Consider the following 14,445-nt stretch of genomic DNA (forward strand, 5'->3'; position numbering starts at 1 on the left):
TGTGGCCCCCCTTGGAAACAAGGAGCTTGCTATAGAATGAGCCTACACTATAAGCAGTGGGGCCAAAAAACTTTTTCAGAGCTGTTGCTATTTCTGAAGACAACAGAAACTGAGAAACTGGGATCTGTCAGGCAGGAGATGGCATGTTAGAGCCTCAGAAAGACTCGGACTGTGTTAAAGAGAGGTCCAGTTTTACTTGATGAAAGCAGAATTTCAGTGGATTTTGTTGATACTTGGAATAAATACAAACTTTTGATGAGCTTTCCAGGTCTAAATAACTCACAGGTCTGAAGTAGAAAGCCATTCAGAGATGCGGGACAAACAATTTGTTTAACATGAGTACTTGGGACTTTTGTCACAAGCTGCTGTTCTGGACACTTGTAGATAAGCAAGCAATAAGTTTCTGAAATAGTTTAAATGTTCCCAGTATTACCAAGCTCTAAATAAATGATGAATGTCTGGTTTGGATTTTTCACATACTTGCCGTTTGCCTTTGGAGGTATGACTTTTCTTCTCCAACAAAACTGTTCACAGGCCAACATGTCATTGGACTTCTTGGAGTATAAATCTAACTTCGAACCTTTCTTTATGATGATCTCAACCCCAGCACCGCACTCGCCTTGGACAGCTGCTCCACAATACGCAAAGAGGTTTCAGAATGTCAGTGCACCAAGGAACAGCAATTTTAATATTCATGGAAAGGTAAGCTAACTGGCAAAAATCTGCACAGGTTATTCCACTAGGTGGTGAAACCAGTAGGCAATGACCCTGACTTGCATATTAAGTTTAAACAGTGAGAGACGAATAGGCTCATGCCATGATTTCTGGTTATTTAGTTATGTTCATCAGCCTTTCAGGGCAAGATTTGTTTATTGTGACTATGATTTTTGCATACCGGTATCTTGTAAATAAAAAAATGTAGTGGCAAAAAATGAAAGGCAGTGGAATTATGTTTGATAAATGGAAAAAAAGTTAATTCCTTGTCTGATTTCCAGACTGTTCTGAAGCTCTTAAAATGTCCTTCAGTTGCTCTTGTTATGTTTGGGAGAACACAGAGATAGTGTGCAACACAAAGGCTCGGGTGAAGAATGATGAGAGCCCTGTCTTCCTATGCATTTGCTCGTGTGGATGGGTGGTCATGGGAAAGCTGCCCCTAGGTGATGAGCATATCAGGCTGACCAGAGGACTTGGTGAAATCATGAACCACAGGGCCCAGGGTCGCTAAGGACTTGGAGAACTTGTCCTTCATTTGTTCATAAAACCCATAACCAGAATTGCTGAGCCTAATGTTACGAACTTGCAGACATCCCTGTGGCAGGGCAGTACCTTCCACTGCCAGTAAACTTAGCCAAATACGGTCTAGCTCAGACTAATCCACTGCTACTTTCTCTGCCAATAAGTGAAAGTGAAAGTCACAAACAGTTAATCTGGTGCGATATTTAACTTATGGACCTTTTGTTGTTTTGATCCAGTTAATTTAAAATATATCTATAAACAGCATTCAACTGATCTGCTTCAAGACTTGCTCCTAATCTTAAGAGATACCATTGCCTAAATGCCTGTCTGGAGCCCAGTGATACCTCTTCTAAGGTCACTGTGACTCATGTAGGACAGGGTGAAACTAGGTTTTTGGCTTAGGATTATAGCTTGCAAAATGACCATGTGCTTATCAGCATGATATAAAAACATGAATGAAAGGGGAGAAAAGGGCTGCAGGCAGTAACAAATACTTCAGCCTAACCTGTTGAATTGTGAACTAGGGAGTGGGAATCAAACCACTTTTTTCCATAAAAGGATCCCTAACTTTGCCTTAGACTCCATTACCGAATGCTTTCAAAATAGTGAGCCAGAAATAACTTGACCAGCAAAGTCAGCAGCTAGCCAAAAAACACAGTGTGGAAGTTGCCTTACGGGGAGCAGAATGTGCCTAAATAATACAAAGCAAAGTAAGAGTCTTACTTAATGTTTGGTCGTTAATATTTGTGGAAACGGCAGTTTTGCTAGTTTTCACAATAGGAACAGCCTAGCATTGCCCTTCTTCCTAGACACAACAGCTATGATGGTTAACGGTGTGCATTTCTGTAATTGGCAGTGTTGCGTCCTTGAAGCCTAACTTTGAGCTTTGCTGTTTTCTAGGGCAAGCACAATTCCTGCAGTAGCAATGAACATGCACGTAGGCGCAGACCCTCCAGTCATTGATGTTGTAATGCTTGCTAGGCAGTCTTGTGTTGTACGTTCTTCCATTGTACAGTCTTGATTCCCAAATTCACGTTGCCTAACTTCTTTATGCAGTGTGTGGGCAAGGAGTACTGAAAGGAGCCATCTACGTAGAATCTCTGCATGAAAAACAGGAGTTAAGTTGTTGTCAGACTCTGGCCAGTGATGTGCACTTGAACTCCTGCTTAGGATCCTCAGCTATGGACTGTATCGAGTGATAGGTGGCTGGCTGGTTTCCCAAGCAGGACTGACGATAGCCCAGATGAGTGGTTTACCTAAGCTGTTCTGAGAGAGAAGCTGATTGAGATATGTGCTGGGTATTTCTCTTGCATGTACTGTTTTTCCTGCGAAATTGGAGCACAGCTGTGTTCAGATTATGTTGGGAAGATATGGTGTGCTGTCTCAAGGTCTCTTGAACTTTCTTTGAGGATGGGACATAGGGAGGCAGCAGGACTGGTGGACAGTTTTGTACACATTCCATGAAAGTTGACAGGGACTAACAAGGAAGCAGATTTGAGGACTCTGAGTCAGTGTGAACTTTACTGAAATCCACTAATATGTTTAGGTGCTGTGCAAAGGGGTTTGTGGTATCTTTTCTTACTTTTTCCTCTCTCAACCAGCACACAAGTCCTAGATGTTTGGTGGTGATTATGCTGTGAGTTTTCTTGCAGAGACAGACTTAACATCTCTCAGAATTGTTTTACAGCTACTGTAAAAGAGATCTGAACAGAATCATAGAGTCATTTAGGTTGGAAAGGACCTTTAAGATCATTGAGTCCAACTGTAAACCTAACATTGCCAAGTCTAAACTACACCAAGTCACCACTAAACCATGTCCCTAAGTGCCACATCTACAGGTCTTTTAAATACCTCCAGGGGTGGTGACCACCACTTCCCTGGGCAGCTTGCTCCAATGCTTTTAGTGAAGAAATTTTTCCTAATATCCAATCTAAACCTCCCCTGGAGCAACTTGAGGCCATTTCTTCTCATCCTATCATTTGTTACTTGGGAGAAGAGACAGACACCCACCATGACCTCCTCTCAGGTAATTGTAGAGAGTGATAAGGTCTCCCCCGAGCCTCCTGAATACAACTGGACATGGTGTTAAGCCTCCATGCCAAAAATCTTTCCTTCAGTCGGGAAGAACTGAAAACAGGGCAACTGAATTATTGCAGGAGATATGAGTCACTTCACTGTGAGTTCCTAAAGCCTGAGCCTGTTCAGAGTCATTCGCTTGTGACGGGCGGGAAATTGCATAATGGAAGGCTACATGGCGAGGAGTGACCAACTAAATACAGGCTGAAGCCGAGGGTGATGAGTGGGTCATCCCTGAGCTACCAAATGAAGAACTGTAAAATCGCATTGACATGACTTTTTCCTTTATTCTGCTCCCCGCTAATATTAATCTTCAGGTTGTTCACAACAGACCTTCCCATGTATTTCTACAGTAGCTGATCAGTTCAGCCTGGTGCTTCAGGATGTGGGAGCATTGCTTTTCATAGGAGTCAGATTCTCTGTTACTTCGGGGGGATGGGTGAGGGAAGAAAGAGAGGGGCTGTTTCTGAAAGTTGGGGGTGCAGCTAGAAGGATCAGTAATGCTTCAGCTAAAGAAATGCTCTTGTTCTTGAATCAAAAATTCAGAATAAAATGGTAATGTTTCTGCACCCCCCTAATAGTCTCCAGCCCTGAGTTCATGGGCTACCAAGGATTTGACAGTGGCACTATCTTTGTCCTCACCTCTCATAAAGCTTTTGGTGCAGGAGTTTCTCCCCACCTCTCTACCTATGTTAGGATGCTCACAAATCTTAGTCCCAAAAGAACCTCCCTTTGACAACCAAGTTCCTAAACAACATTTCTGTTGTAATTGGCCTAAGAAAGGTTTAAAAGCTGGCACTTCTATACTAATCTTTTTGTCTTTTTTCTTTAGAACAAGCACTGGTTAATTCGGCAAGCAAAGACTCCAATGACTAACTCTTCAATACAGTTTCTTGATGATGCCTATAGAAAGCGGTAAGTTGTTTGGGTTTTTTTTTTGGTCGCTTAAAACTTCTACTGAGAACTTGTTTGTCTTTAAAAAAAACACTTTAATAAAACCTTTTCTTTTTTTAAAATAAAAGTACATCTTGTAGTAAGTCTATCAATAGATGTCAAATTACCTGTAATAGTTCTCTGGCATCTGTCTCAGCAAACTTAACTTTCTCTTTACTTTTTGCAAAGAAACTTGCCATTGACTTTAGAAATATTTTGCTCTCAAATGCTATCATTTATTAAAAAAGACCAGTCACGGTCAGTGCACAACAGATTTTCATTAAAAATGGCCTTATCGTCTGCTTCACTTGAATTCTGTCCATTGATGATGCCCATCAAATGTGGCTGATTTATCTGCCAGCTAATCTGATTTATTAACCTTGCCTCTTAGTGTGTGGTCTCACTGGCCAAGGTGGGTGCTTGATTCCATTTGAGAAAAGAGGGTCTGGGGAGTAATAATGAAGATAAAGCTTTTTTCCCTCTGCCTAATAGAAAGGAAGGGTTATTTTTTTACTCTGTAGGTATATTTTCTTTTTGTTCTGAAACAAACATTAGCGTAGCTTTTAAGTATTAAACTCCATTTTGAGGAGTTACCAGGCACTTTGGAGTTAGAAGAACCAAGGTTTTTTTCAGACTCTTGCTTGAAGGTAAAATTAGGCAACAAAATCTTAAATTAAGCCTGGAGACAACAGGATCCAAGAATTGACTCTGGTTAATTCAGCATGGTATTTGTCTGTGGAGGCCTGTTACTGACGTCTCAGAAGCAGTCACTTGTCTCAATGGCAGACCCCAGGAAAAAAGAAAGAATAACTGATAGCTGTTCAAGGCTTTAGATACACTGGAATAATGGACCCTGATATTACAGGAGTAACACAAAATAGCTGATGTAGTTTTAAATTCAAAAGGATCCCATATAGAAAATTAAATGCATGGCAGACTTGTATTTTACTATTAAAACCTAGATATAAAGGACTAGTAACAAGCAACCTTGCAGAAGATAACCCTGACTCTTTGCCACTGTGTTCCTTCAAAGTTGGTCTTGACTGTCTCCAGATAAGAAGTAATCGGCGTTTTGACGTCTTTCTCAGGCACCACAGAATAACATCAACAAGAACTGAAGACAAACAGTCTACTTCTATCTTAAATTGCAGCCTCAAACAGTACAGTGAAGTAATCTATTAAGTTTGTTTCCAGAATTTGCAAGCGAAATACTCCTCTTGCAGTGCATAATTGTTGACATGAAGCAGAATACGAATACCCCACTTAGAGACAGAATTACTTTAAATTTTTCATACTCTAATATGAATTACTTTGTTTCTGTATAGGTGGCAAACTCTGCTGTCAGTAGATGACCTGATAGAGAAACTAGTGAAGAAACTGGAACTGAATGGAGAGTTAGACAACACATACATCTTTTACACATCTGACAATGGCTTCCACACTGGTAAAATTTTCACTGCTTACTGAACATTTGTAGAAGATCCAGGAATTGCATAGCATTTCACTCTTATGACCACTCCAGAAAATGGGAACAGGAGTTGTGGAAAACTAGACATAAGAGACTGATTTGAGCTGCAAAACATTCTGGAGTTGGTGTGGTGTGTTTGGGGATTTTATTGCTTGTTTGGTTTTGTTTAGTTGGTTTTTTTAGCATTAATCTCTGTCACTGTACCTTGGTGTATGTAAAATTAGGACAGAAGTGGAGGAAGCATCTCTTCATTCCATAGAAAGAGTTAACCAGTAAAATTTATCAAAGACCTGTCTCTATCATGTTATACAACTAAAAATGCCATATCTAAGCTGTTAAACTGTAAGATCACAGAATCGCTCGGTTGGAAAAGACCTCTGAGATCATCATGTCCAACCGTTCCTGTCTACCCACTAAACCATATCCTTAAGTACCTCATCTACCCACTCTTTAAATACATCCAGGGATGATGACTCCACCACCTCTCTGGGCAGCCTGTTCCAGCTTCTGACGACCCTCTCAGTAAAGAACTTCCTCCTTATCTCTAACCCTTGTGTCCCTTGGCACAGCTTGGTGCCATTTCCTCTTGTTCTATCCTCCATCACCTGGGAGAAGAGACCAGCACCCACCTCTCTACAACCTCCCTTTAGGTAGTTGTAGGTGGTGATGAGGTCTTCCCTCAGCTTTCTCTTCTCCAGGCTAAACAACCCCAGTTCCCTCAGCCGCTCCTCATAAGGCTTGTTCTCCAGACCCCTCACCATCCTTGTGGCTCTTCTCTGAACACGCTCCAGAATCTCAACATCCTTCTTATAGTGAAGGGCCCAGAACTGAACACAGTACTCGAGGTGCGGCCTGACCAGTGCCTAGTACAGGGGATACATCTTGTACTTTGAAATTGTCTGTTCCTATCCTCCACTCTGTTCGTGTAGTTGAGGTTAAGAACCTCTTCTGACTTCTTAAAATTGGCTGCTGGAAATTATGTAACACAACTCTTAAAACATAAAACAAGAAACCATTTAACATTTTTCATTTTCTATTGTATAGGCCAGTTTTCTTTGCCAATAGACAAACGGCAGCTGTACGAGTTTGATATCAAAGTTCCATTGCTAGTTCGAGGACCAGGGATAAAGCCAAATCAGACAAACAAGGTAGGAAAGAAGTGAAATCAGAGTGCTGCTTTACTTTTAATATTGTTTCACAGTTACCAACTTCGGGTAATAATTTATCCTCCTTCAGATACATATATGCATACACATACACATAATGTATGAATTAAATGAAATATGTGCAGTGGTAGAAAATGCAAAGACCTCATTGCAAAAAGCTGTCTGCTCTTGCTTAAATCAGTAAATTGAAGTAATTGCAGGCCACAGAAATAAACGAGATGTGAAGCTCACTTTCCAAAGACCCTACTGTTGCTTGTGAATGTTACAGGGTCTATTAGCCTATAAAGATGAAATAAAGTAGTGTTAAGGAGTAACTAATATTACAAGTACTTTAACAGAAGTCTCATTATTACGTCTGTTTGGTTCTAGTCTTCTGAACTAACTTTTTTCCCTCACACTGCAGATGCTTGTTGCCAATATTGATTTGGGTCCTACTATTCTGGATATCGCAGGGTATGACTTGAATAAGACCCAGATGGATGGGATGTCCCTCTTGCCACTGTTGGTAAGTAGATGGACAGAGTAACCACCAATTCTTGCAGGCGTTATTCTTCCAAGTAAAAGCTACTTCCTTTAAAAGACTGGGTCAGCCCATCCTAGATTCTTCCCTTGATGGCACTTTCACACAGGATGTTCATAGCTTAGTGAAAAAAGTAGGTGTCCTGTTTAAATGTGAATGTCATTTGATAAGCCCTACAACTCTGTGGTCATTTTGTAATAGCAAGTTGGCTAATCCTGCCAATTCCTGATGTGAAAGCTGTATGTTGTTTCCACCTTGCATCCTCCCTCTTTTTCATAGGATTTCTCAGCATAGACATAGGAGAAAAGCAGACTGCTCTTACTTAAATCTTTGGTTTGCCTCAATTTTCAGTAGAACTAGTGTTTCCCCCTAAACTCTGGAAAAATGCCTGTGGTTTTATACAGCAAACCTGACCTTTGCAGTAAGTGAGCAGAAGCCCATTTAAATAAATCTGCTTGCAGTTGATCCTTTTACTTTTAATTAAATTTAGTCTATAAATTGAAGGCAGCTTACTTGGAACCATAGGAGATCATCTAGATTTAAAACAGTGCTTTGCTTCTAAAACCTTGTATCCAAACCTTAAGCTGTTCTTTAGACAGAAGCAGGTAAAAGGCACCTAGTTTAAACTACGATGGAGTCAAAACTCTGAAACTCATTGTTTTGCTGTATATGCCTGTGAAGGTGCTGTGTATTAACTTTAAACTTCCCTCTCCCTCTGGCTTTGAAAATACAGCTACAAATAGAGCAGCTTAAAACTTAGTTGCTTCTTAAAGCTGTTTATCTTTTCTTATGCCAAGGGTATCTTTTTCCATCTGTTGTGGTAGTCTGATATAAACCAAAGAGAAACAGCCTCATTACAGGGATTTTGTCTGTAACATAGTGGTATCTGCCATGTGGCTCCTATTCAGTATCACTGTATGATTCTTTACAAATTGAAGATGGCACTTCAAACTCTTGAAAGAAGGTATACTGTTATTTTTGGGGTTGGATCCTTGTCTTCCAGCTACACAAGACATTCAAACCTAAGGCTGAATATTTTAAGACTTCAGACTAGGGCCCATGAATCACAGTCCCTTGTGAGCAGTGAGCAGTGTTAGTGTTATACCAGGCATAGAGAATTTTTTCTGTTTCACAGTGCAGTGGATCCTAAGTCATGTTAACCTCTTGTCCTAGAGAGGAGACAGAAATGTGACGTGGAGATCAGACTTATTGGTGGAGTACCAGGGAGAAGGATACAACGGCAGTGATCCTACCTGTCCTGGCCTAGGACCTGGAGTCACAGTAAGCAGGACAAGATTTGTTAATATAAAATAGCTGCTGAATTAAACTTGTTTGCTGTGTGGACTAACCTGGTTCTGTAAGTCAGGTCACAGTGTCTTGGTAAGTAGGAACTGGCTCTGTAGGTCCTGTGCAGCATTTAAGACTGAGAGATACATCCAGCCGTGTGGAACTGATGTGCCCGTACGACCAGGCAGAACACAGCCCCCCTTTCAGTGGGAATCCATAGGGCCTTGGGGCTGGAGACTTCAGGAGGGTGTGGGCTTGGCGAAGTGGGTGGCACCCACATGTTCCTTCTAAACTTCCAGTGACTTGTCACACAATTTTTACCCATTATTTAAATGTCACTAGCTGCTTCCTGAATTAAAGGAGGTTTGCTTTAAGTAAAGCATCTCATTGGTGTTGTCTTTAGTAGTATGTATTGTGCTGTTCTCTTAGTGTATGCATTTTAGCTTCCCAGATAAAAAGCTCTTGATCATGGTGAGTTTAATAACAACACTTTCTCAGACTTAGAAGAGCTGAGTTGTTGCTTAAAATCCCCAGTAGAGACTTGGATGCATTAGACTAAGATCCTGGTATTCATCAGTTAACTGCAGTTGGCTTGAGCTAGTAGACTCTAGGAAAAAGGACTGCTAGTTCATCTTTTTTTCCTGCTCTGAAGCTTTTGCTCACTGCTCATTTCACAGCACTGCTTCCCAGACTGTGTCTGTGAAGATTCCTATAACAACACATATGCTTGTGTAAGGACACTCTCAACTTCCTGGGATCTGCAGTACTGTGAATTTGATGACCGGGAGGTAAGTCTGTCTGACTAGTAGATGTTAACTGTTCACCACCGTGCGAGCGACTGTCTGCACTCTTATCTGCTCTCAAGGTTTCCATAACATACTCTGAAAAGCAGACTAGCATTGCTTTCAGGGTAAACAGTGAAGTATTTATCTGCTGGTGAGAATGTTTGACCAAAACTGTGGTGAGGTTCTAGACAGGAAAAAAAAAAGGAGGGTGGGGGTGGGGGTGGGAGGGGAGTGAGGAAGCGGCAACAGCCTAAACTATGATTATCACCTTCTGGTATTAGCTAACAGCCTAATGGGGAGCTGCACTGGGGATTGGGGTCAGTTCTCTGTCCTACCTAATTTCACATAGCAGAGTCTTCTGTACAACAAATATTTTCTGTTACACTGTACGTCTGCTGTTCTTATGTTCAGCTGCAGCTCTTCTATTGCTTACTTGTTTGCCTGGCAAAACAAGTATTTAGTTTACAACTGTGAAAGGTGTCTGTGTCCTAAGTTGTTTGGGTATTAGGGACAAATTGTCCCTGCTTCAGATACTGTTTAAAATCTCACTGGTGGAGCATCTGCTCTATGCGCAATATTTGGCGTGCTACAGGACAGATCTTTACTTGTGCCCATTTGCACGCTGTTGCTCCAGAGAGCATCTTGAGTTTGAGGCAGCTAGGTCACGAATCTCATAAACTGCATTGTCAGCTGTGCAGTAACTGCATGAACAGCAGGTATCCTCAATTATCATGCCACCACACAAAACATTTTCTGGTAGTCTACAACGAACAACTTGAAGCAGGGGAGTAAATCCCACAAGATGGTTTTTGCAGTAAGACCGCAAGATAGACTGAATAGGAGACCAAGATGCTGATTAACAGATCCTGCCCTTCATTTTTCCACTTTCTACTTTGTAGTAGCTTTCTTTGTAAAAGTAGATCTGATAATACACTTCATATCACTTTTTTTTTCCAGTAAGAAGGTATAGCTGTGACATTTCTGGGTCATTCAGCTTACCTGGATCAGCTAAATTAAGGCTAACAGTATTGGGGAGATGCAGCAATGTGGTGTTTAAACCCTTGCTAGATGGGTTCCATTTATGTGTTTTTATTAAAAAAAAACCCTGCAGTGTACCAGATGAGTACTTTAGGTGGAAGTAAAAACCTTTCCAACAATACTGTACAAATACACAATACTGTATAAAACTTCAGCTTTGCCTACATGCTGTCCTGCCTTTGACCACTTAGCCACATGGCTAAATATGGCTTATGTGTGGGGCTCTGCATTACAGTTGAAAATAACATTTGAAACAATATGCTGCCAGAAAGTGTCCTTCCCAAATAATATGATTAAATGTCAATTAGCATTGAGGACTTAATACAGTGCAGGAACTATCTTCTACAGGTGTTTGTGGAAGTGTATAACCTGACTGCAGATCCACACCAGATCAATAACATTGCTAAAACAATTGATCAAGAAATTCTAGAAAAGATGAACTATCGATTAATGATGCTGCAGTCCTGTTCAGGAGCAACTTGCCGTACACCAGGTGTCTTCGATCCCGGGTAAACACTGATTCTATTCATTATTATTTGAAATTAAACTTCTATGGGGGGTATTTATGATGGAATATAGTATTGCTGACATACTGTTGTTTAATAGAAATGCTTTCTCAATAACTATTTTGAAAAGTTTAAACTTTATTTTAATTTAACCTACCAAATATAACTTGATGGTATTAATACTACTACTTTAATCTTGTCAGCCACTGTTGACTTAGAATAGCTGATGCTTACAGCTATGCTGAGTAGTCAGAGATAAGTGACCTCAGGCTTGCCTGCAAACAAGGAAAAGCTCTGCAAGATTCTGTAGGCAGGAATTTCCCACATATTTGCCCTGATTGTTCCTAGAGATGCTGTTAGCAAAGAATGTTTCCCGCAGGACCTAAGCTGTATGTATCAGTCAGCTGTTGTAAGTAAATAGCACTTACCTCAAAATTCAGTCAGGACCAAAGCTTTTTTTTTTTTTAAGCACTACTTATAATGTCCTTACGGTTGTGCTCTGTAAGTTTGTCATTTGAGGCAGCAAAACATTCTGTTAGAATGCGTCTCCTGAATGCTTAATGTTATACCTGCCAATGTATAGCTTTGTTGTAGCTAGTACTTATTTCTTTGGAGACGATCAGCTCTTCAGTTGTGCGTTGTTATAATTCATCTGTTGTAATATGCAGAGATACTATCCCTACTGTATACTACCAATAAATAATCTATTCATGTAGCTTTGTAGCAGAGCTATTCTGGAAATAAGGTATTTCTAGAAGTGTGGGTTACTGTGGGCTAACTGTAGCTCACACAGACTGTTCCTTTCTGCAGGTACAGGTTTGACCCACGGCTCATGTTCAGCAACCATGGTGTTCGGGCTCGGAGGTTTTCTGCACAGCCCTTATAAGGCATTTAAGAGCCTTCTGCAATCAGCTCCCACTGACCAGTTTCTCCAGTGACTGCAGCAGGTCTGTCTCTAACTCTCAATCGCAGCTGGAAGACTTCTAATGGGCTATTCCAACCCTGTTTGGAAGAAAAACCCTGGTCTTTAGCTGGTTGCCTTGTGCAATATGTATATTTTACAGCTGAACTGTAACTCTGAATCGTTAGACACAGCTAATCTGTCTTGTTCAGATAGTTGATGACCACCTTTGTCTTTCAAGTACCTTTTCATATCACAGGCACAGAGGTGAACCTATGCCTATGAATCTGAACAGTTTATTTTGTTCTAAAAAATCAATTAATGCTTATTTGAGTCAGGTTAGATAGGCAGGTGCTATTGCACAGTAATGCTCACCCATATTCAGTGTCACAGACTTCCTTAAAAGCTGTGTTTAATTATAAGTTTCCTGTATCGAGCTCAAAGATGTTAATGACAGTAGCAAAGTAGCCCAAAATAGCGTAGGAAGGCTTTAGTCAAAAGTGTAGGATCTGACTAGCAAATGTCTTGTGCAGAATTAAAATCCATGTTCTAAAGACTCTCCTTCAATGAGAGCACTTCAAATGAGACCAATGAATTTTGTAGGACTGCTTTGGTAGCTTGCAAACAAGAATGTAATTTCAACCTCCTTCTAGTTTGTAATGCTGGAATGGGTTACTATGTACTACTGAAAAAACTCTTAGGGTTTAATATAGGCTTCTTAGTGAGTTAAACAAAAGAGTATTCAGACTAACAAGTATTCAAATAGGTGTGCCTGTGTTTTGAGCTAACTCTTACATCTGTTCTAATACATGAACAGAACTAATACCTTAAAAAAAAATTCACAAAAAGTCCCCAAGGCACCACAGTAGAGTTGATCTGTCTCTAACTTCCAAATGTCTTGAATTGTCTAAAACCTTGTTAGATTCTTGAAGGTATATTTTGAGAGCAAACTAGCTAAAAATAAATAAATCATTGCTCAACAGAAGTTAGGCTAAGAGGGCTATTTTAGGCAGTTTAAGTGCTTCATAGTGTGTTGCGTTTTGGTTGAGACATAAACTATTCAGAACCTGCAGTAAGTGGCCTTCACACCAAAGGACTGATGTCACGTCTGACCTCAGTACAGTATCACTTGGTGTCCCTTTGGAAGGGTGGTGGTGTCTCTTCAACCTTCTGATTGGGCTTATCTGAAACGCAGCCATCACTTGCACCCAGACTCGAGTATCTCTCTAAATCTTGAAAAACACCTGAACTTACATTGACACACAACTTCTGAATAGATTCATTGGCAAAACACTTTCAACAAACACTGGATTGCCTGTTTTTTGCAAGACAAGTTCATGTTGCTTGTGGGCAAACCAAATGTGCTACCAGGCAAGTCAATCTCTCTCCCTTGTCAAACAAACTGTGGCACAACCATTTTGTTTTCAGTTAGTTATTTCAGATCTTTTACCCAAATAGAGAGCATGATGATTTCAACTTATGTCTCATCAAACCTTCTACTAAGTAATCATTAAGCAGGCAACAAAGTATGACTCTCTGAGAACTGTGAAGGAGCAAACCCCGGGGCACAGATCCACAAACCTGGACACAAGCAGTGCTACAGTAAGAGAAGTTGAACTTTCTTTGCTTTTAAATCTGAAGCACAGAAGTTGTCCTTTATGTAGCTTAGAGTTGCAAACTTGTGTGGTGGCCTATGGGTTATGTTTTTTAGAGCTTTTGTCTCAAATCTAACTCACTGCTTCAAATCTCTAGAGTGACCAAATATTTGGAGACAAAAAAATAACTTGAAAAGTAACTTTTCAGCTGGAGCATCTGTATAAATGCCGAGGTTTTTTGGATACTCAGACTGCTTACATGCTCTCAGATACTCAGGACTTTTTTTTTTCTTCCTCCACCACAACAGTAGCTTTATCCTGTTCTTTCTCAAGCCTTAGTATTGCCAATCAATAAACTTCAGAATTTGTTTTGTCTTTAAAAACAAAACCAAAGTTGTTTTTGTGCTCAAGTGCTTTCTTGCACAATGAGCGAAACCTAAAGTTCATTTATGTAATGTTTTGCTCAGATAATTCTAGCAACTTAGACTTGTTCTTTGTTACTTCAATAGCTGAGTGGAAGCTAGAGTGAAAGACATCAATTGCTGCACATTAAACCCTCAACAGTTCTATCAAATCTAGGTCATATGTCAAGTTTCTACTTAAGTTTCAGTGCAAGTAATGTGCATTATGTTGCTTCTTAACAGAAAAAAACCAACTTTGTTATGGGTACAGATGGGTATCTCTAATGCAATCTTTTCTTCAAGTGATCTTAAGCCATAACAAGAAAATTTTCTTTTTATTTACTTTTTGCCTAATAACTAACATGAAAGTTGACAAAACTGATGTAGACTATTCAGATAGCGACCAGATGTTTTATCCAAATTAACACTCTTGTTATCTGCACAGACCTTTGAAGCATTTTGTCTGTAACTAGGCTCAACAACTTAATACACTCACTGTCAGAGAACCACACTATACCTGAAATGTGTCTTAG

At 40.2% G+C, this 14,445-nt stretch overlaps 1 protein-coding gene across 1 annotated transcript in view; it reads left to right on the top strand.

The window, feature by feature from the left end:
* GNS (glucosamine (N-acetyl)-6-sulfatase) overlaps nucleotides 1-12,688 on the top strand; it is an 18,255-nt gene extending 5,567 nt beyond the window's left edge. Inside the window, exons 6-14 of the mRNA XM_010191341.1 lie at nucleotides 535-702; nucleotides 4,145-4,227; nucleotides 5,571-5,689; nucleotides 6,758-6,861; nucleotides 7,283-7,384; nucleotides 8,573-8,680; nucleotides 9,364-9,474; nucleotides 10,858-11,018; nucleotides 11,826-12,688. Coding sequence (XP_010189643.1) covers nucleotides 535-702; nucleotides 4,145-4,227; nucleotides 5,571-5,689; nucleotides 6,758-6,861; nucleotides 7,283-7,384; nucleotides 8,573-8,680; nucleotides 9,364-9,474; nucleotides 10,858-11,018; nucleotides 11,826-11,901 — 1,032 coding nt within the window. The 3' untranslated portion in view covers nucleotides 11,902-12,688. The remainder of the gene's footprint in view (nucleotides 1-534; nucleotides 703-4,144; nucleotides 4,228-5,570; nucleotides 5,690-6,757; nucleotides 6,862-7,282; nucleotides 7,385-8,572; nucleotides 8,681-9,363; nucleotides 9,475-10,857; nucleotides 11,019-11,825) is intronic.
* The last annotated feature ends 1,757 nt before the right edge of the window (nucleotides 12,689-14,445 follow it).

This window comes from Mesitornis unicolor, unplaced genomic scaffold (assembly GCF_000695765.1).
Source record: "Mesitornis unicolor isolate BGI_N332 unplaced genomic scaffold, ASM69576v1 scaffold11379, whole genome shotgun sequence".
In the NCBI taxonomy this organism is placed as follows: Eukaryota; Metazoa; Chordata; class Aves; order Mesitornithiformes; family Mesitornithidae; genus Mesitornis; species Mesitornis unicolor.